The sequence below is a fragment of the Oncorhynchus mykiss genome, chromosome 1 (assembly GCF_013265735.2).
Source record: "Oncorhynchus mykiss isolate Arlee chromosome 1, USDA_OmykA_1.1, whole genome shotgun sequence".
Lineage (NCBI taxonomy): Eukaryota > Metazoa > Chordata > Actinopteri > Salmoniformes > Salmonidae > Oncorhynchus > Oncorhynchus mykiss.
The window spans coordinates 20963818-20986741 of record NC_048565.1 but is presented as its reverse complement, the minus strand read 5'-3'; the positions used below and the strand labels follow the sequence as shown (position 1 = coordinate 20986741).

General features: G+C 42.2%; 1 protein-coding gene across 1 annotated transcript in view; it reads right to left on the bottom strand.

The window, feature by feature from the left end:
- Positions 1-3428: 3428 nt before the first annotated feature.
- mef2b (myocyte enhancer factor 2b) overlaps positions 3429-22924 on the bottom strand; it is a 33207-nt gene continuing 13711 nt past the window's right edge. Inside the window, exons 2-9 of the mRNA XM_021586891.2 lie at positions 11651-11734; positions 11333-11536; positions 10898-11032; positions 10447-10636; positions 9518-9663; positions 4814-4925; positions 4623-4731; positions 3429-4267 (exon numbers count right to left, since the gene is read on the bottom strand). Coding sequence (XP_021442566.2) covers positions 3940-4267; positions 4623-4731; positions 4814-4925; positions 9518-9663; positions 10447-10636; positions 10898-11032; positions 11333-11536; positions 11651-11704 — 1278 coding nt within the window. The 5' untranslated portion in view covers positions 11705-11734 and the 3' untranslated portion in view covers positions 3429-3939. The remainder of the gene's footprint in view (positions 4268-4622; positions 4732-4813; positions 4926-9517; positions 9664-10446; positions 10637-10897; positions 11033-11332; positions 11537-11650; positions 11735-22924) is intronic.

The following is a 22924-nucleotide window of genomic DNA, read 5'->3' as shown; positions in this document are numbered from 1 at the left end:
CCTATCCTCAGGGGAGCTGCCCAGACACCACCCCTGTGACTCTTTTCATTTGGGGAGTAGAGGCCATGCTGACGGGTGGGAGAGGGATAATTCTAGCCAATTTCATTCTGGTTATTCTAAATTGTAGGGAAATGCTCTAGGGAAGAAGAAGAGGGAAGAACATATTCACTGTATGTGATGTCCAGCTGTTATTGTAAGGCATTTTGTATTGTATGCACACTATATAAAGCTTGTCTGGTTTTAGTGTTCCTTCATTCTTGTTCCCCCCTCAGTTGGAACCTAGTGGTTTGACATGATAGTGAGTGACAAGATGTATTCAGTGGAACAATCTAGATAAATGGACACATGAAAGATACACGTAGTAGATAGCATTTTATCAGTCTTCAGATAAATATACATCAAAGGAAATGCTGTGACTTCTGAATCAACGTTTTTTAAATTAGTCAATTAGATGTACAGCCTTCGGGTCAAAATAACTTACAAATCAAATATTGCTAATTGAAAGGCAGCCACATCATTAAAATAAGTATAAAGCCATGGGTTGTTTTGATAAATACTGCCAGCGCTGACACTACCCACTGGGCACATATGTCATTCCAAAGTATAGTTTTGATATACATTTGGTTGTGTTGTCAACTAATGTAAATTCAACATGAAATCAATAAAAAAATGTCACAATGTCATTGTATTTAGGTTAAAGATGAGATTTCCTCACGTTGATGACTTTCTGCAAATCCAATCAGTTTTCCACGTTAATTCAACGTCATCACATTGTTTTTTGTTGTTGTTGAAATGACATGGAAACAACATTGATTCAACCAGTTTTTGCCCAGTGGTATTGATGTGCTGGAATAACCTGTGTGGTTTTTACTGACAAGTGCTTTAATTCAAAAATATGTCGAAATAACTTGAATGTGTCTGTGAGAATACTGTTTGTAACTGAAGTTACTGTTTTTACCTTTCTACATTTATCCACAGTTGAAATAGTTTGTTAGACACATAAACATTTCTCCTGGCAATAATTCCATGTTGTCAATCAGAACCTGCCCATATACCCTCTATGTATGTCTTCAATACACTAATTATGCAGTTTTATCTGAATAGCATCACATTGCACTGCATTAACTTGTCACTTTTGCCATGGAAAATCAGATAATTAATTGCCAGTAGAAGCACTAATGGCTGATTCTTTCTGCATTGTCTTGCCTTCAGAGTGATAGTGTGAAATATGTTGACCTCTTGTGGACTAAGGAGTTCACTTCAATCTACACACAAACCCACAAGAAACTAAACGGATACAAGATAATTTTACATGAACTATTTTCATGTGACTTTTTAAACATTAAATTGATAAATGAAACAATAACACGCCACAAATGATCTGCATAAAACACAAAAATCATTAAAAAATATATATATAAAAACTCACACGAGCAATAAAATGTGTCTTAATGTTTTTTTTCCATAGACAAAAGTTCATTTATGCAGTTTATTTGATAGGTGTCTGATTGTCAACATACCCTATTCCCATTGACCCACTGAAAATGTGTTTCCTTTTCAGGAATTAATAAATAACTGGAATTTATTTAAACAAAATACAACAGTGCTGAAAGTAGTAAAGCTCAACTTTATAAAATGGTTATAGTGAATATGGACCTTGAGCATCACAAGCAGGAATAGATTGAAGATGTATGATGATGACTAGTAATGATTCTTATACACCATTATATGCTAAATGTTGGCTTGTTTTGGATATTGCTTCACAAATAATTAAATTGAACACAATATCCATTTATAAGAAATAAAGCACATGTTACATTCCCTTTAGTCTTAAATTTGTCATAATTTTGCATTACTAAGGCCAGTGTCCAAAAATAAAGACTTTAACTATGTAGTATATAGTGCAAAAACAAACAGCTTTGCTCAGTAATTTTCTAGCCTTAAAAAGCAACACTAACCCTGTATAATGGAACCAATGATCCAAATCCCTGAGAGACTTATTGATGCACAGATTTTAAATCCCAAATCCATAATTGCAGATTGCATCTTTGTTTTTCTTTAATCAATTCCTATCCAGACTAACTTCCCACTCACTATCACAGAGGGCGTGCCACTATGATAGATGAGTAGAACCTTGGTGCTCCCTAATCGGTCTCCTGTGAGCTGACCACTTCATTGATTTTAGGCTAAAGGCTAAAGCATTAAAGTTATATACAGTGCCTCCGAAAAGTATTCAGACCCCTTGACTTCCACATTTTTGTTACATTACAACCTTATTCTAAAATGTATTAAATAGAAAAAATCCTCAGCAATCTACACACAATACCTCATCATGACAAAACATATATACCTTATTTACAAACCAAGCCATGAGGTCAAAGGAATTGTCGGTAGATCTCCGAGACAGGATTGTGTCGAGGCACAGATCTGGGGAAGGGTACCAAAAAATGTTTGCAGCGTTAAAGGTCCCCAAGAACACATTGGCCTCCATCATTCTTCAGTGGAAGAAGTTTGGAACCACCAAGACTCTTCCTTGAGCTGGCCGCCTGGCCAAACTGAGCAATTGGGGGAGAAGGGCCTTGGTCAGGGAGGTGACCAAGAACCCGATAATCACTCTGATAGAGCTAGAGAGTTCCTTTGGAGATGGGAGAACCTTCAAGGAGGACAACCATCTCTGCAGCACTCCACCATCAGGCCTTTATGGTAGAGTGGCCAGATGGAAGCCACTCCCCAGTAAAATGCACATGACAGTCTGCTTGGAGTTTGCCAAAAGGCACCTAAAGACTCTCAGACCATGAGAAACAAGATTCTCTGGTCTGATGAAAACAAGATTGAACACTTTGGCCTGAACGCCAACAGTCACGTCTGGAGGAAACCTAGCACCATTCCTATGGTGAAGCATAGTGGTGGCAGAATCATGCAGTGGGGATGTTTCTCAGCGGCATTGACTGAGAGACGAGTCAGGATCGAGGCAAAGATGAACGGAGCAAAGTACAGCGATATCCTTGATGAAAACCTGCTCCAGAGCACTCAGGACCTCAGACTGGGGTGAAGATTCACTTTCCAACAGGATAACGATCCAGAGCAGACAGCCAACACAATGCAGGAGTGTTTTTGGACAAGTCTCTGAATGTCCTTGAGTGGCCGAGCCAGAGCCCAAACTTGAACCTGATCTAACATCTTTGGAGAGACCTGAAAATAGCTGTGCAGCAACGCTTCCCATCCAACCTGACAGATATTGAGAGGATCTGTAGAGAAGAATGGGAGAATCTCCCCAAATACAGGTGTGTCAAGCTTGTTGCGTCATACCCAAAAAGACTTGAGGCTGTAATCACTGCCAAAGGTGATTCAACAAAGTACTGAGTAAAGGGTCTGAATTCATGTTAAAAATGGCTAAAAACCTATTTTTGCTTTGTCATTATGGGGTATTGTGTGTAGATTGATGAAAAAAAAACAATTTATTCAATTTTAGAATAAGACTGTAATCTAACAAAATGTGGAAAAAGTCAAGGGGTCTGAATACTTTCCAAAGGCACTGTAACTGGGGACCTGAATGTAAAGTACTACTCTGAAACACAGTGCTCTAAGAACATGGCTAAATGACTGAATCTCCCTTACCCTCTGCTCTGTAGCTCAAACAGGATGAGAGAACCACACTGATATGTGGTTTGACATACCCTCTGACCCCAACACACAGACAAACCAACAAAACCCAACAACACACCCAGCAATATATCAGGATCAGAGAGGCAGTGACACATGTTCATCACCCACAAGGGAGAGTCCAGCCCAGCTCTAAGGGGGGTCTTTCTTTCCTCTGGGATGATGTGAATTAATGAACCTCATCTCCCCATCCTCCTCTCTCTGTGAGTGGGCAACCATGTGGCAAGCTTGCTTTGGCTTGAAGGAGGGTGGGTGATGTGTGGTAGTCACTGCCAACTATCTCTGCCACCCATCGCTAATTTCTAATTGCCTCAGGGGCAGCCCCCCTTTCTCCTCTGCCCCTTGCTGAGCCGGGTAGGGAAAACCTCCTTTGGGGAATTCCTCTCTCTCATTGGCTGGGTAAGGTTCCTGGGGGGTGTGGCGAGCAGAATCGGGGGTGCTCATTGGAGAGTGCTGCCTCAGATGTTGCAGCGGCGGAGAGGTCGCAGAGCAGATGCGCTCCGGGGAGGCTCGCTCTGATTTGATGCTGAGGTTGAGGGAGGGGTGAGGAGGAGTGGTGGGGGTGGAGGCCTGAGAGGGAAAAGAGCACCCTCTGCTGGACATCCTGGTACACAGCAAGCAGACAGAGAAAAGGGAAGAGAATATGCATCACATAGAGCGGGGGTATTCAACTCATACCCTACGAAGTCCGAGGCCTGCTGGTTTTCTGTTCTACCTGATAATGAATTGCACCCAGGTCTAAATTAGTCCCTGATTAGAGGGGAACACTGAAAAAACGCAGTGGAACTGGCTTTGAGGTCAAAAGTTGAGTTTGAGGGACATAGAGCATGAAATAAATCCCCACATGCTATTTTTCCTATAAAGGGCACTAGAAGACTCATCACAACAGTATCATGGTCCATCCTTGTTCAATGTTTAACACTTAGTAATTGAGTAAGGTTTCATATCAGTGGTCTTACGCTGGGCTGAGGTGGGGTACATGTTGCTCCTGCTGTTGTGCCGTCTGCCACGGGTTCACTGTACCACGCTGTAGACTCACAGCATGGGAGAAACCTGGGTGGCTGTAGTCTGGGACAGAGGAGAATGATTATTTTATATCACTAACTAAGAAGCACATACAGATGTCAGAAGAGCAGAGATGCAGTCTTACCAGATGGTCCAGCAGAGAGGCCGTAGCCCCCAAGACTCTGGCCCAGCAGACCTGCCTTCCCCATGGTCAGCATGTGGTTCCCTGGGTGCATGCCCTGGTACAGTATGCCTCTCTTAACATTACATGGAGAGAGAAGCAGTTACTCAGTTCAAAACATTATAAACTGGGTGGTTCCAGCCCTGAATGCTGATTGGCTAAAAGCCGTGGTATATCAGACCGTATATCATGGGTATGACAAAACATTTATTTCTACTTCTCTTATTATGTTGGTAATCAGTTTATAATAGCAATAAGGCACCTCAGGGGTTTGTGATATATGGCCAATATACAGTGCCTTGCGAAAGTATTCGGCCCCCTTGAACTTTGCGACCTTTTGCCACATTTCAGGCTTCAAACATAAAGATATAAAACTGTATTTTTTTGTGAAGAATCAACAACAAGTGGGACACAATCATGAAGTGGAACGACATTTATTGGATATTTCAAACTTTTTTAACAAATCAAAAACTGAAAAATTGGGCGTGCAAAATTATTCAGCCCCTTTACTTTCAGTGCAGCAAACTCTCTCCAGAAGTTCAGTGAGGATCTCTGAATGATCCAATGTTGACCTAAATGACTAATGATGATAAATACAATCCACCTGTGTGTAATCAAGTCTCCGTATAAATGCACCTGCACTGTGATAGTCTCAGAGGTCCGTTAAAAGCGCAGAGAGCATCATGAAGAACAAGGAACACACCAGGCAGGTCCGAGATACTGTTGTGAAGAAGTTTAAAGCCCGGATTTGGATGCAAAAAGATTTCCCAAGCTTTAAACATCCCAAGGAGCACTGTGCAAGCGATAATATTGAAATGGAAGGAGTATCAGACCACTGCAAATCTACCAAGACCTGGCCGTCCCTCTAAACTTTCAGCTCATATAAGGAGAAGACTGATCAGAGTTGCAGCCAAGAGGCCCATGATCACTCTGGATGAACTGCAGAGATCTACAGCTGAGGTGGGAGACTCTGTCCATAGGACAACAATCAGTCGTATATTGCACAAATCTGGCCTTTATGGAAGAGTGGCAAGAAAGCCATTTCTTAAAGATATCCATAAAAAGTGTTGTTTAAAGTTTGCCACAAGCCACCTGGGAGACACACCAAACATGTGGAAGAAGGTGCTCTGGTCAGATTAAACCAAAATTGAACTTTTTGGCAACAATGCAAAACGTTATGTTTGGCGTAAAAGCAACACAGCTAAACACACCATCCCCACTGTCAAACATGGTGGTGGCAGCATCATGGTTGGGCCTGCTTTTCTTCAGCAGGGACAGGGAAGATGGTTAAAATTGATGGGAAGATGGATGGAGCCAAATACAGGACCATTCTGGAAGAAAACCTGATGGAGTCTGTAAAAGACCTGAGACTGGGACGGAGATTTGTCTTCCAACAAGACAATGATCCAAAACATAAAGCAAAATCTACAATGGAATGGTTCAAAAGTAAACATATCCAGGTGTTAGAATGGCCAAGTCAAAGTCCAGACCTGAATCCAATCGAGAATCTGTGGAAAGAACTGAAAACTGCTGTTCACAAATGCTCTCCATCCAACAACTGACAACTGTGAGCGTTCTTCTTATCGAATTCCAAGGCGCATATTTAAGATGTTAGAAGAACTCTACACATTTACTTTTCGTCAGCCAACAAGATGAGTAGGCCTAACGAACAGCAAAAGCATTAGCCTATGTCAATCTACTATCCACCATAGTACAACGGTTGACGTATTCTATTGGTCAACTTGTCCTTCTGTGCGAGAAATAAATATTCCAAACATTTTCTGGGACAGTTGTGGGTGTAAGGACAGACGCTGGAGACAAGAAGCAAGTGCAGGGAGTGAACATTTAATGAAACACGGACAGGAACAGAATATGGACAGCGTCTGGACAGGGAAACAAAAAGAATGCGACACAGGGAAAAAACTGAGGAGCAGACAGATATAGAGGGGCAATCAACAAAGTAAGGAAGTCCAGGTGAGTCCAATGAGTCTTGATGTGCGTAATGATGGTGACAGGTCTGCGTAATGAAGGGCTGCCTGGCGCAAAGCGGGAGCAGGTGTGACAGTACCCTCCTTTTAGGGGTGCCACCCTGCATCCCACCTGGGCGAGCCTGATGGGCTGGCCGAGGCATGGCGCTGGACTAGCCGGCTGAGGCGTAGAAGCCCGACGATCCGGCTGAGGCATGAAAGCCTGACGATCCCGCTGGGGCGTGGGAGCCTGATGGGCCGGCTGAGGCATGATGTGGGACAGGAGCCCGATGAGCCGGCTGACGCGTAGGAGCCCGACGAGCCGGCTGAGGCATGACGTGGGATGTGTGCCTGCCGTTCCAACCGAGGAAAGGAAACCTCTCGAGCTAGCTACGGCATGGAAGCCTGACGAACCAGCTGAGGCACCCCCTGTTTCATCGGTCACCACCAAAAACTAAAAACAAGAACTCCCTGATGCTTCAAATAGTGGTGTCAGCATTCTGTAAGGACAGACGCTGGAGACAAGAATCAAGTACAGGGAGTGAACATTTAATGAAACATGGACAGGAACAGAATACGGACAGCATCTGGACAGGGGAAAACAAAATGACAATAATGCTGATGCGGGTAACAAACTGAGGAGCAGAAAGATGTAGTGGGGCAATCAACAAAGTAAAGGAGTTCAGGTAAGTCCAATGAGTGCTGATGTGCGTAATGATGGTGACAGGTGTACGTAATGAAGGGCAGCCTGGCGCCAGAGAGGGGAAGTGGAGGCAGGCGTGACAGTGGGATGCGATAGATCCCAAATTAATGCAACCACTCACATCAAAAACCTTTTAAAAGAGGCTGATGCAACAGATTAGAACATGTATCTTACAATGCTGATAAAATATTAGGCTATTTCTTCACATTATAAGCGCAGCAACACCAGTTGTGAGCGGATGAATGTGCTTAATTTTAAGAAGTTATATGGCCACTTTAGTTGTGATACAAACCATATCAAAACATATAGGCTCATGGGCTAGGCTACATGTGGTGTGGGACTATGATGTATTGCCTTACTGCACACAAGCTGGGCATTATTCACAAATGATAATATATCATCAACAAGTGATAGGCTAACACTGTCACCCATCAGACTATTCTTGATTTAATCTTGTCTTCACATATACAAAATAATATTTGTGTGGAATTAGTTTTGATTTAGAATGGACCATTATCATGCACCTGTCTCGGAACAGGGGCAGGGGAAAAAGACATGTCACCTATGACCTTACAGTGCATTCGGTATTCAGACCTCTTGACTTTTTCCACATTTTGTTAAGTTTCAGCCTTATTCTAAAATCTAAACACAATACCCCATAATGACAAACCAAAAACAGGTCTTTAGAAATTTTAGCAAATGTATAAAAAAATTAATAATGAAATATAGCATTAACATGAGTATTCAGAACCATGTCCAATCAATTGAATTTACCACAGGTGGACTCCAATCAAGTTGTAGAAACATGCCCCTGGGCTCAATTTCAAGTCTCAGAGCAAAGGGTCTGAATACTTATGTTAATAAGGTATTTCCATTTTTTATTTTTTATTCATTTGCAAAAATGTCTAAAAACCGGTTTTCACTTTGTCATTATGGGGTATTGTTTGCAAATGGAAAAAATGTATTCTATCCATTTTAGAATAAGGCTGTAACGTAACAAAACGTGGAAAAGGAGAAGGGGTCTGAATACTTTCCAAATACACTGTAAATAGCAAATGTAGGACGCTTATTCCATGGTTCCTTTTCATGCCAGCCAGATAAGCTATTCTCCTGCTGTAAAGCAAAGCAATGTGCTTAATATTAGGAGTTGAGAAAGTTGAGAAATAAACTGATGGGATCCTCCTTAAGAGGCCATCAAAACTCTGTTTTCTTACGCAATTGCATAGCCTACAGAAATGTTGCGCAACATGAGCTCATGGGCTCTCATTAAGTGTTTGATTTGATTTTCGAATACATTTGCATTGATGTCAGAGTGACTAGAGGGACAATAGAGTGCTGAGTACCAGGCAGTTATCAAGTTTGGTAGACTACTATTGACCATCAGCAGCATCAGAGCTTGGAGAAGCCTAGTTATCGTGACTAAGTGGTTACATGGAATTTGACTGCTGTCATGCCTCGTGACTGCCGGTGTGGTGGTAATATGGTCACCGTAACATAACCCTGATCTCTGATTGGTCCCTTCATAATGACATCGTCATAACCCTGCTCTCTGATTGGTCCTTCATAATGACAGCAACATAATGATACTGTCATTACCCTGCTCTCTGATTGGTCAATCATAATGACATCGTCATAACCCTACTCTCTGATTGTTCCATCATAATGAAATCACCATAACCCTGCTCTTTAATTGGTCCCGTTGTAATGATATTGTGATAACCCCCAGTAAGACTAGCTGTCGCCATTGGCGTCGGCTAATGGGGATCCTAATAATACAAATAAAAATGTATTTGTTATTGGTCCCTTCATAATAACATCCTCATAACCCTGCTCTCTGATTGGTCCCTTTGTAATGACATTGTCATAACCCTGCTCTCTGATTGGTCCTTGATAAGGACCATGAGGGATAGTGAAACTATATTCTATAGCCTGCAGTACTGCAAAACCTCCTGCTAACCTCTTGTTATGACTGACAAGTAGGATTTAAGAGATCCTTACAGCACTGTTGAGGTTGGCGCGAATGCCACCCATACCAGGGTGGCTCTCTGCCCGCCGGTTGTCATTGCCCAGGTTCAAAGGGGGAGGAGTCTTCATCTCCAAGGCCCGGCTCAGGTTGCCATGGGAGAACATGGAGTAGCCAATACCTTTACAGAGAGAAAAGAAATAGGAAGTGAGAAACAAGATGTGGGTAGAATAATGTTTCACTCACAGACAGTACACTCATTCACTCTCTCTCAATCTCTCTCACTCACTCCACCTGTAAAACAGAAGTTCTTTTTTAGGATTAAACTTTATCTCTTGTAGACATGTGGCACTTCAGATTACCAAAACGTACATTGTTAATGTTAACCTCATGATGAAAAATGTATTCACACCTTGATAATAACTACATTAAGTCAGTAAGCATAAGCATTTTTTTTTTTACATATGTTTTGGTCATATGTATTGATAAAAAGGGAAAATTACAAACATCATAATGTACAGTGTAAAGCATTTCAAAATGCAGCGTTAATTGACTACATAGTTCAGCTGCGATGGCAAACCATTGAGTGGCATCCCTACTACTAACTATAGAGTATGAAAAATGGAGTTGAGCTCAACTGAGATGACCAGCAGGTGCAACACACTCACTGCTCAGAAACCAAAGATCAGCCTCCAGACGCTGTTTCACTCGTGGGGGGGGACTGTTTCACACAGCACGTAAGCATGCACACACACGCACACGCACACACACACACACACACACACACACACACACACACACACACACACACACACACACACACACACACACACACTTCCTGTTTGAACAGCCAGCTGCACAGCACTGAGGTGGCCCCACATTCTGTAGGCAATCAATGACAAGAATGGTACCTCTAACCCTCTAGGAATGTTTGCAAAGAAGAACCCAGGGGGCCAGGTCTTACCTGAGTGTGGAGACATGAAGGCAGCGTGGCTGTGGGGCCCTGCAGGGCTGACTGAGCCTGGTCTGGGGCCCAGTGGCTTGAAGGCAGGGGGTCTGTGGGAGCTCAGGCTGGGGTTGGACGAGTTGGGGTATCCATTCTCACAGCCAGCAGTCACCAGGAACTGGGCCTCGGGTGAGAGCAGGGAGGGGGCCTGAGGAGAAATATGGGAGAGTGTCTGTTTCAGTTGAGATCAGAAAGTTAGGTCTTTTGCAGCTGCATTGTACTGCTAAAGTATCTCTTTAAGTACAAAATGTGCTCACTGAGTCAAATTAATGGTTTGACCGTTCAATAGAATCATTTTCTCAAACTGGCATTCTTCACTGAATACAACAAATCAATGAAACAGCTTTAGTCCATTTACAGCCTTTGGTTCAGACAGCATGTGTCTCATAAGACAAGTGTGAGTAGTTACATAGTAGCGCTGGCGGGCCACGGAGAGGTCCATGCCCTCGCTTAGTGGACCGAACTTCTCTGCTGCAACCTGCATGGGCTCCTCAGTGTCCAGCAGCTCTGTCCCGTCCAGACCCAGGCCTTTTCTCCGCAGAGTCTACAGCAACAGGACAGAGAAAAGAGCAGCACACAGACATTACCTCAAGGATATCACAGCCTGTTTATACTATTGCCTCTTTGGGATGACCTAATGATACAGAAGTGGGCTGTACCAACATTGTTTTTTCAATGCGTTATAGGGTTGCCCAAGTAAGCATTTCATAAGCTTAAGCATTTAAACATCAAAGCTAAGGAATTAATGTAATTGGAACCTTGGACATAACAAATGACTAAACATACATACTGTATAGGAGAACATGTTGAGTAATGTCTGGACCTAGTAATGTCATAGGCTTACCTCCATTATGTCTGCGTTGGTCCTACTCTCGTGAGGCTCGCTGTACTCTGTGTACTTGAGTAGGACCTTGTCCATGTCAGTGCTGGCGTACTGGAACAGACGGTTGGTGCTGTTGAAGATGATGAGGGCAATCTCACAGTCACACAACACACTCAGCTCATACGCCTTCTTCATCAGGCCAAACTTACGCTTGGTGAAAGTAACCTGGGGACAGAAACATATTGGTTCAATGTATTATTTATCATGTGGGACTGTTTAACTAAACCATGGCAAATACAATAATGATGGAAAGTGATAGAAATAATCAAAGAGTTGTACCTGTCTATTTCGCTGGTCCAGGATACGAGAGATTTGTATTTTTTTCCTTCCCATTGTGATCGCAGTCTGACAGGTGGCTTTACACTGTGAAAAAATATCACATTTTCATCAAGACTCAATCATTTTAACTCATCACCTTTTCATCACATAATAGAGAGAACATTTCACCAGGATATCCCATTGCGATAAATAATCTCTTGTAGATCTCATGGCAACATCAACAAACAATTACACAATCAAACCTGACAAACTTTCAAAAAGCAAACCATATGGTTGAGACCACTGCACTTTGGTATTTTATTAGGATCCCCATTAGCTGTTCAAAAACGGCAGCTACTCCTCCTGGGGTCCACACAAAACATGAAACATGACATAATAAAGAACATTAATAGACAAGAACAGCTCAAGGACAGAACTACCTACACATAAAAAAGGCACACGTAGCCTACATTTCAATACATACACACAAACTATCTAGGTCAAATAGGGGAGAGGCGTTGTGCCGTAATTCTTTAAACCAGGTTTGCTGTTTATTTGAGCAATATGAGATGGAACGGAGTTCCATGCAATAATGGCTCTATGTAATACTCTACGCTTTCTTGAATTTGTTCTGGATTTGGGGACTGTGTAAATAGCCCCTCTTGTGGGGTAAGTGTGTGTGTCAGAGCTGTAAATTGACTATGCAAACAATTTGGGATTTTCAACACATTAATGTTTCTTACAAAAAGAAGAAGTGATGCAGTCAGTCTCTCCTCAACTCTTAGCCAAGGGAGACTGGCAGCATAGTATTTATATCAGCCCTCTGATTACAATGAAGAGCAAGACGTGCCGCTCTGTTCTGGGCCAGCTGCAGCTTAACTAGGTCTTTCCTTGCAGCACTCAACCCCAAGACTGGACAATAATCAAGATAAGACAAAACAAGAGCCTGCAGGACTTGCTTTTTGGAGTGTGGTGTCAAATAAGCAGAGCATCTCTTTATTATGGACAGACCTCTCAGGAATACCTGACATGATGACTCCTTGCTGTCCCCAGTCCACCTGACTGTGCTGCTGCTCCAGTTTCAACTATTCTGCCTTATTATTATTCGACCATGCTGGTCATTTATGAACATTTGAACATCTTGACCATGTTTTGTTATAATCTCCACCCGGCACAGCCAGAAGAGGACTGGCCACCCCACATAGCCTGGTTCCTCTCTAGGTTTCTTCCTAGGTTTTGGCCTTTCTAGGGAGTTTTTCCTAGCCACCGTGCTTCTACACCTACATTGCTTGCTGTTTGGGGTTTTAGGCTGGGTTTCTGTACAGCACTTTGAGATATCAGCTGATGTACGAAGGGCTATATAAATAAATCTGATTTGATTTGATTTGACCTCTCCCAATCTTTTCACCCATTTAATCTATATGTTTTGACAATGACCGTTTACAATCTAAGGTAACACCAAGTAATTTAGTCTCCTCAACTTGTTCAACAGCCACATCATTCATTACCAGATTCAACTGAGGTCTAGAACTTAGGGAATGATTTGTACCAAATACAATGCTTAGTTTTAGAAATGTTCAGGAGCAGTTTATTACTGGCCACCCATTTGAAAACAGACTGCATCTCTTTGTTAACTTCTTATGGCTGGGGGGCAGTATTGAGTAGCTTGGATGAATAAGGTGCCCAGAGTAAACGGCATGCTACTCAGGCCCAGAAGCTAAGATATGCATAGTATTAGTAGATTTGAATAGAAAACACTCTGAAGTTTCTAAAACTGTTTGAATGATGTCTGTGAGTATAACAGAACTCATTTGTCAGGCAAAAACCTGAGAAATCTGAGGTTTGTAGGTTTTCAAGTCTTTGCCTATCCAAGATACAGTGTACATTTGATCCGATTGCACTTCCTAAGGCTTCCACTAGATGCCAATAGTCTTTAGAACCTTGTTTCAGGCTTCTACTATGAAGGGGGAGCGAATAAGAGCTGTTTGAACCAGGGTTCTGGCAGAATGCCATGAGCTAAGTCTCGAGTGGTCGTGAGAGCTAGCTCTGTTCCTTTTCATTTCTAAAGACAAAGGAATTGTCCGGTTGAAACATTATTGAAGATTTATGATAAAAACATCCTAAAGATTGATTCTATACATCGTTTGACATGTTTCTACGAACTGTAATAGAACTTTTTAGATTTTTCGTCTGGACTTTGTGCTCGCGTTGTGCATTTGGAGTACTGAACTAAATGCGCGGACGAAAAGGAGGTATTTGGACATAAATTATGGACTTTATCGAACAAAACAAACATTTATTGTGGAACTGAGATTCATGGGAGTGCATTCCGATGAAGATAATCAAAGGTAAGTGAATATTTATAATGCTATTTCTGACTTTTGTTGACTCCACAACATGACGGGTATCTGTATGGTGGCTGAGCGCTGTACTCAGATTATCGCATGGTGTGCTTTTGCCAATAAGCTTTTTTGAAATCTGACACAGCGGTTGCATTAAAGAGAAGTATATCTATAATTCTATGCATAACACTTGTATATTTTACCAACGTTTATGATGAGTATTCCTGTAAATTGATGTGGCTCTCTGCAAAATCATCAGATGTTTTAGAGGCAAAACATTACTGAACATAACGTGCCAATGTAAACTGAGATTTTTGGATATAAATATGAACTTTATCGAACAAAACATACATGTATTGTGTAACATGAAATCCTATGAGTGCCATCTGATGAAGATCATCAAAGGTTAGTGATAAATGTTTTCTCTATTTCTGCTTTTTGTGACTCCTGTCTTTGGCTGGAAAATGATTTTCTGTGACTAGAATGTTTTTTTGTGACTAGGCGCTAACCTAGCATAATCAGATGGTGTGCTTTCGCCTTTTTGAAATCGGACACTGTGGTGGGATTAACAACACGTTTATCTTTAAAATGGTGTATAATACTTGTATGTTTGAGGAATTTTAAATATGAGATTTCTGTTGTTTGAATTTGGCGCCTTGCACTTTCACTGGCTGTTGTCAAATCAATCCAGTTTACGGGATTTCAGCCGTAAGAAGTTAAGGGTTTCAGTGACTTCATTAGCTGTGGTTGCTGATGTGTATATGGTTGAATCATCAGGGTACATGGACACACATGCCAGTGGCAGGTCATTGTTAAAATTGAAAATAGTAGAGGGCCTAGAGAGCTGCCCTGTGGTACAACACACATTACATTTGACATTAGAGAAGCTTTCATTAAAGAAAACCCTTTGAGTTCTATTAGATAGATAGCTCTGCATCCAAGATATGGCATAGGTTGAAAAGCCATAACACAAGGTTTTCAACAACAGGTTATGGTCAATAATATCAAAGACTACACTTAAATCTAACATTACAGCTCCCACAATCTTCTTATTATCAATTTCTTTCAACCAATCCTCAGTAATTTGCGTCAGTGCAGTACATGTTGAGTGCCCTTTTCTATAAGCATGCTGAAAGTCTGTTGTTAATTTGTTTACAGAGAAATAGCATTGTATTTGGTCAAACACCATTTTTTCCAACAGTTTGCTAAGAGCTGGCAGCAAGAACCTGCAAAGGCCGCTTTACCACTCTTGGGCAGTGGAATTAATTTTGCCTCCCTCCAGGCCTGAGGACAAAGACATTCCTCTAGGATCAGATTAAAGATATGACAGAGATGAGTGGCTATAGAGTCAGCTACTATCCTCACTAGATTTCCATCTAAGTTGTCAATGCCAGGAGGTTTGTCATTATTGATTGATAACAATCCTTTTTCCACCTCTCCCACACTAACTTTACAAAATTCAAACTTGTAATGCTTTTCTTTCATTATTAGTTTCTTTATGTATGAATACCATGGCTCACTGTTCGTTGATTGCATTTCCTGCCGAAGTTTGCCCACTTTGCCAATAAAATAATAATTAAATGGTTTTGTGATGAATAAGCCATCTGATTTTATTTATTATTTATTTAACTTTGTTTTACCTTTATTTAACCAGGTAGGCAAGTTGAGAACAAGTTCTCATTTACAATTGCGACCTGGCCAAGATAAAGCAAAGCAGTTCGACAGATACAACGACACAGAGTTACACATGGAGTAAAACAAACATACAGTCAATAATACAGTATAAACAAGTCTATATACAATGTGAGCAAATGAGGTGAGAAGGGAGGTAAAGGCAAAAAAGGCCATGGTGGCAAGGTAAATACAATATAGCAAGTAAAACACTGGAATGGTAGTTTTGCAATGGAAGAATGTGCAAAGTAGAAATAAAAATAATGGGGTGCAAAGGAGCAAAATAAATAAATAAATTAAATACAGTTGGGAAAGAGGTAGTTGTTTGGGCTAAATTATAGGTGGGCTATGTACAGGTGCAGTAATCTGTGAGCTGCTCTGACAGTTGGTGCTTAAAGCTAGTGAGGGAGATAAGTGTTTCCAGTTTCAGAGATTTTTGTAGTTCGTTCCAGTCATTGGCAGCAGAGAACTGGAAAGAGAGGCGGCCAAAGAAAGAATTGGTTTTGGGGGTGACTAGAGAGATATACCTGCTGGAGCGTGTGCTACAGGTGGGAGATGCTATGGTGACCAGCGAGCTGAGATAAGGGGGGACTTTACCTAGCAGGGTCTTGTAGATGACATGGAGCCAGTGGGTTTGGCGACGAGTATGAAGCGAGGGCCAGCCAACGAGAGCGTACAGGTCGCAATGGTGGGTAGTATATGGGGCTTTGGTGACAAAACGGATTGCACTGTGATAGACTGCATCCAATTTGTTGAGTAGGGTATTGGAGGCTATTTTGTAAATGACATCGCCAAAGTCGAGGATTGGTAGGATGGTCAGTTTTACAAGGGTATGTTTGGCAGCATGAGTGAAGGATGCTTTGTTGCGAAATAGGAAGCCAATTCTAGATTTAACTTTGGATTGGAGATGTTTGATATGGGTCTGGAAGGAGAGTTTACAGTCTAACCAGACACCTAAGTATTTGTAGTTGTCCACGTATTCTAAGTCAGAGCCGTCCAGAGTAGTGATGTTGGACAGGCGGGTAGGTGCAGGTAGCGATCGGTTGAAGAGCATGCATTTAGTTTTACTTGTATTTAAGAGCAATTGGAGGCCACGGAAGGAGAGTTGTATGGCATTGAAGCTTGCCTGGAGGGTTGTTAACACAGTGTCCAAAGAAGGGCCGGAAGTATACAGAATGGTGTCGTCTGCGTAGAGGTGGATCAGAGACTCACCAGCAGCAAGAGCGACCTCATTGATGTATACAGAGAAGAGAGTCGGTCCAAGAATTGAACCCTGTGGCACCCCCATAGAGACTGCCAGAGGTCCGGACAACAGACCCTCCGATTTGACACACTGAACTCTATCAGAGAAGTAGTTGGTGAACCAGGCGAGGCAATCATTTGAGAAACCAAGGCTGTTGAGTCTGCCGATGAGGATGTGGTGATTGACAGAGTCGAAAGCCTTGGCCAGATCAATGAATACGGCTGCACAGTAATGTTTCTTATCGATGGCGGTTAAGATATCGTTTAGGACCTTGAGCATGGCTGAGGTGCACCCATGACCAGTTCTGAAACCAGATTGCATAGCAGAGAAGGTATGGTGAGATTCGAAATGGTCGGTAATCTGTTTGTTGACTTGGCTTTCGAAGACCTTAGAAAGGCATGGTAGGATAGATATAGGTCTGTAGCAGTTTGGGTCAAGAGTGTCCCCCCCCCTTTGAAGAGGGGGATGACCGCAGCTGCTTTCCAATCTTTGGGAATCTCAGACGACACGAAAGAGAGGTTGAACAGGCTAGTAATAGGGGTGGCAACAATTTCGGCAGATCATTTTAGAAAGAAAGGGTCCAGATTGTCTAGCCCGGCTGATTTGTAGGGGTCCAGATTTTGCAGCTCTTTCAGAACATCAGCTGAATGGATTTGGGAGAAGGAGAAATGGGGAAGGCTTGGGCGAGTTGCTGTTGGGGGTAGGAGTTGTGTAGTTGTGTAGGTGCTGTTGTCAGGGGTAGGAGTAGCCAGGTGGAAAGCATGGCCAGCAGTAGAAAAATGCTTATTGAAATTCTCAATTATGGTGGATTTATCAGTGGTGACAGTGTTTCCTATCTTCAGTGCAGTGGGCAGCTGGGAGGAGGTGTTCTTATTCTCCATGGACTTTACAGTGTCCCAGAACTTTTTTGAGTTAGTGTTGCAAGAAGCAAATTTTTGCTTGAAAAAGCTAGCCTTGGCTTTTCTAACTGCCTGTGTATAATGGTTTCTAGCTTCCCTGAACAGCTGCATATCACGGGGGCTGTTCGATGCTAATGCAGAACGCCATAGGATGTTTTTGTGTTGGTTAAGGGCAGTCAGGTCTGGGGAGAACCAAGGGCTATATCTGTTCCTGGTTCTAAATTTATTGAATGGGGCATGTTTATTTAAGATGGTTAGGAAGGCATTTTTAAAAAATATCCAGGCATCCTCTACTGACGGGATGAGGTCAATATCCTTCCAGGATACCCCGGCCAGGTCGATTAGAAAGGCCTGCTCGCTGAAGTGTTTCAGGGAGCGTTTTACAGTGATGAGAGGAGGTCGTTTGACCGCTGACCCATTACGGATGCAGGCAATGAGGCAGTGATCGCTGAGATCTTGGTTGAAGACAGCAGAGGTGTATTTAGAGGGGAAGTTGGTTAGGATGATATCTATGAGGGTGCCCGTGTTTAAGGCTTTGGGGAGGTACCTGGTAGGTTCATTGATAATTTGTGTGAGATTGAGGGCATCAAGTTTAGATTGTAGGATGGCTGGGGTGTGAAGCATGTTCCAGTTTAGGTTGCCTAGCAGCACGAGCTCTGAAGATAGATGTGGGGCAATCAGTTCACATATGGTGTACAGAGCACAGCTGGGGGCAGAGGGTGGTCTATAGCAGGCGGCAACGGTGAGAGACTTGTTTTTAGAGAGGTGGATTTTTAAAAGTAGAGGTTCAAATTGTTTGGGTACAGACCTGGATAGTAGGACAGAACTCTGCAGGCTATCTTTGCAGTAGATTGCAACACCGCCCCCTTTGGCAGTTCTATCTTGTCTGAAAATGTTGTAGTTTGGAATTAAAATGTCTGAATTTTTGGTGGTCTTCCTAAGCCAGGATTCAGACATAGCTAGAACATCCGGGTTGGCAGAGTGTGCTAAAGCAGTGAATAGAACAAACTTAGGGAGGAGGCTTCTAATGTTAACATGCATGAAACCAAGGCTATTACGGTTACAGAAGTCGTCAAAAGAGAGCGCCTGGGGAATAGGAGTGGAGCTAGGCACTGCAGGGCCTGGATTCACCTCTACATCGCCAGAGGAACATAGGAGGAGTAGAATAAGGGTGCGGCTAAAAGCAATAAGAATTGGTCGTCTAGAACGTCTGGAACAGAGAGTAAAAGGAGGTTTCTGGGGGCGATAAAATAGCATCAAGGTATAATGTACAGACAAAGGTAAGGTAGGATGTGAATACAGTGGAGGTAAACCTAGGTATTGAGTGATGAAGAGAGAGATATTGTCTCTAGAAACATCATTGAAACCAGGAGATGTCATTGCATGTGTGGGTGGTGGAACCAATAGGTTGGATAAGGTATAGTGAGCAGGACTAGGGGCTCTACAGTGAAATAAGCCAATAAACACTAACCAGAACAGCAATGGACAAGACATATTGACATTAAGGAGAGGCATGCTTAGTCGAGTGATCAAAAGGGTCCAGTGAGTGGAGAGGTTGGTTGAGGGTCACGGCGATTTAGACAGCTAGCCAGGCCATCGGTAGCAAGCTAGCATAGGATGGAGGTCTGTTGTTAGCCACCTCTTGCGTTTGGTCAGTAGATTAGTGGGGTTCCGTGTGGTAGAGGGGATTAATCCAAATCACACAACAACAACAAAAATAAGAACAATAGATATAGTTATAGAGGCCTGAGAAGAAAACATAATAATAATACAAATAAATAAATTGTCCGATTGTCTATTCAGATAGCAGCCGGTAAGACAGCTAACGGTTAGCAGGCCGCAGATGGGCGTTCAGGTAACGTCGCGACGGAGGAGCCAGCCGGATCTCCTTCAGGTAGATAACGTCGGCAGTCCAGTTGTGAAGGCCCGGTGTGGCTCCGCGTAGGCAGTAAAACGGGTCCGGATAGGTGACTGCAGCCCAGGAGTGAATGATGGAACTCAGGAGTGATTGACGGAGCTGGCTAGCACCGGAATAATTGATGTTTGCTCCGGAATCGACGAAAGCCGATTGTCACACGGATAGCAGCTAGCTAGCTGTGAGATCCGGGTATGAATGTCCAGAGAGCAGTTGAAATCCAGGGACATGGAGAGAAAAATTGGTCCGGTATGTTCCGTTCCGAGCCGCGCTGCGCCGTACAAAACTGGCGATAGATTTTCGATAGATTTTCGAGCTAAAGGATAGCTGATGACCACAAACCGTGGTTAGCTGAATACTAACAATTTGCCAGTAAAGAAGCTAACTAGCTTCTGATTAGCTTCTGGATTAGCTTCTGGGCTAGCTCCTGACTAGCTTCTGGCTAGTTTCTGGCTAGCTTCTGGCTAGTTTCTGGCTAGCTTCTTGGAGTTTCTGGCTAGCTTCTTGGAGGATTACAGATCTGAGGTAAATAATACTTTTTTATAAATATAAATTGGTGAGGCGGGTTGCAGGAGAGTGTTTTGAAGATGAGTTGATGGAAAATAAAAATAAAATGTATGTGAAAAAAGTTGTAAATATATATATATACAGGACACGACAAGACGAGGACAAAAGACGTCTGAACTGCTATGCGATCTTGGAGTGATGAAAGATGGAGTTGAACTTGTCTTTCTGCCCATAATTTTATTTAAAGTACAATGTTTTTTTCCATAATTTTTTACATCATTGATCTTGGCTTCATAATACAGTTTCTTATTTTTGTTGAGTTTAGTCACATAATTTCTCAATTTGCAGTAAGTCAACCAGTCAGGTGTGCAGCCAGTCTTATTAGCCACTCCTTTTGCCCAATTTTTTTTAACCATACAGTTTTTCAATTCCTCATCAATCCATGGAGCCTTAACAGTTCTAACAGTCAGTTTCTTAACAGGTCCATGTTTATCATCAATTGGAAGAAGCAATTTCATAAATTCATCAAGTGCAGGATCTGGATACTCCTTATCAGACCAACAAATATTTTTAACATCATCCACATAAGTCACAGCAAAATCTTTTGTATGATCTCTATACTCTATTTTAGGCCCAGCTTTTGGAACTTTGGCTTTCCTGGATATAGCCACTATATTGTGATCACTGCATCCAATGGGTATGGATACAGCTTTAGAACAAAGTTCTACAGAATTAGTAAGAATGTGATCGATACATGTGGATAATCTCGTTCCTGTAGTGTTTGTAAACACCTTGGTAGGTTGATTAATAACCTGAACAAGATTACAGGCACTGGTTACAATGAGAAGCTTCCTGTTGAGCTGACAACTTGACGAAAACCAGTCAATATTCAGGTCCCAAGAAAGTAGACCTCTCTGTTTACATCACATACACTATCAAGTATTTCACACAAATTATTTAGATACTGACTGTTAGCACTTAGTGGCCTATAGCAACACTCCAAAAGAAAAGGCTTTAGATATGCCGAGAGTCCTGCAACCACAACACTTCAATAACACTTGACATTAGATCCTCTCTAAGCATTACAGGGACATGGCTCTGAATATATACAGCAACACCTCCCCCATAAGCATTTCTGTGTCTTCTATAGATGTTATATCCTTATATTGCTACTGCTGTATCATCCAATTAATTATCTAACTGAGTCTCAGAAATGGCTAATATATTCATATTATCTGATGTCAGCAAGTTATTGATTTCATGAACCTGTATTTTCTATGGTAGAGTAGGTCAGGGCGTGATTAGGGTTTTTTGTTCTAGTTTATATTTTCTATGTGGGGTTCTAGGTTTGATTTTCTATGTTGATGATTTGTATGATTCCCAATTAGAGGCAGCTGGTTATCGTTGTCTCTGATTGGGGATTATGCTTAAGTAGCATTTTTTCCACCTGTGGGTTATGGGATATTGTTCATGTTAGTTGCCTATTAGCAGTGCATTGTCATCATGGTTCGTTTATTCTTTATTTGTTTTGTATTTTCTTAAGTTTCACTTGTTTCATTAAAAGTATGTGGAACTCTACGCACGCTGCGCCTTGGTGCGACCATCATTATTACGAACAATGTAACAGAACCTTATTTCTAAGGCTAAATATATTATTTTCAGCCCTTTCATGGGTAGCTTATTAGAGATAGACATAATATGTAAAAGAGCAAAGAAAGCAAGAGAACAGTCTCTGTGCAGGGTAGGCCCATACACAGTGCTGTCACTCAACCGTATCAAAATAAGAGCACCAACCACCATACAGTATGGGAAAATGTCATCTGTTTTCTTTAACCCTTCCCACTCGTCATGGCAGCCTATTTATTTATACCCTGATGAGGCGATAGGGGCTAAAGTTAGAGCAGGCCCATGCAGGGCTGGCACTCCCCTAGTCTGGGTTACCCCGGGACCAGTGTACACCAGCCAGCTCCCTGTAAGGTTGAATACAGCAAAGGAAAATAAAGTGTGTTTTAGACCAGGAAAAGTTGCAAACCACCCCCTCTTCTCCCATGTTCAGGCAGATGTCACAGAGAAACATTTTTTAAGACCTTTTTTCCCCGTTTTAACCACAGATCATAGAAACACGCCGTTTTCACATACAGCGGTACTAGAGCGCCAAGTCTAGGACCAAAAGGCTCCTTAACAACTTCTACCCCCAAGCCATAAGACTGCTTAACAATTAATCAAATGGCCACCAGACTATTTACATTGACATCACCCGCTCCCCTCCATTTGTTTTGTACACTGCTGCTACTCTCTGTTTATCTATGCATAGTCACTTCACCCCTACCTACATCTGCACTGTTGGTTAAGGGCTTGTAAGTAAGCATTTCACAGTAAGGGCTACACTTGTTGTATTCGGCGCATGTGACAAATAAAGTTTGATTCGATTTTTTTCCTTCGACCGCATGGTTTTGTTTTTGCTCTGACATGCACTTTCAACTGTGGAACCTTAGACAGTTGTGTGCCTTTCCAAATCATGTCCAATCAATTGAATTTACCACAGGTTGACTCCAACCAAGTTGTATGAACATCTCAAGGATGCTCAATGGAAACAGGATGCACCTGAGCTCAATTTCGAGTCTCATAGGAAAGGGTCAGAATACTTATGTAAATAAGGTATTTCTGTTATTTAGTTTTAATACATTTGCAAAAACTGTATAAAAACCTGTTTTCGCT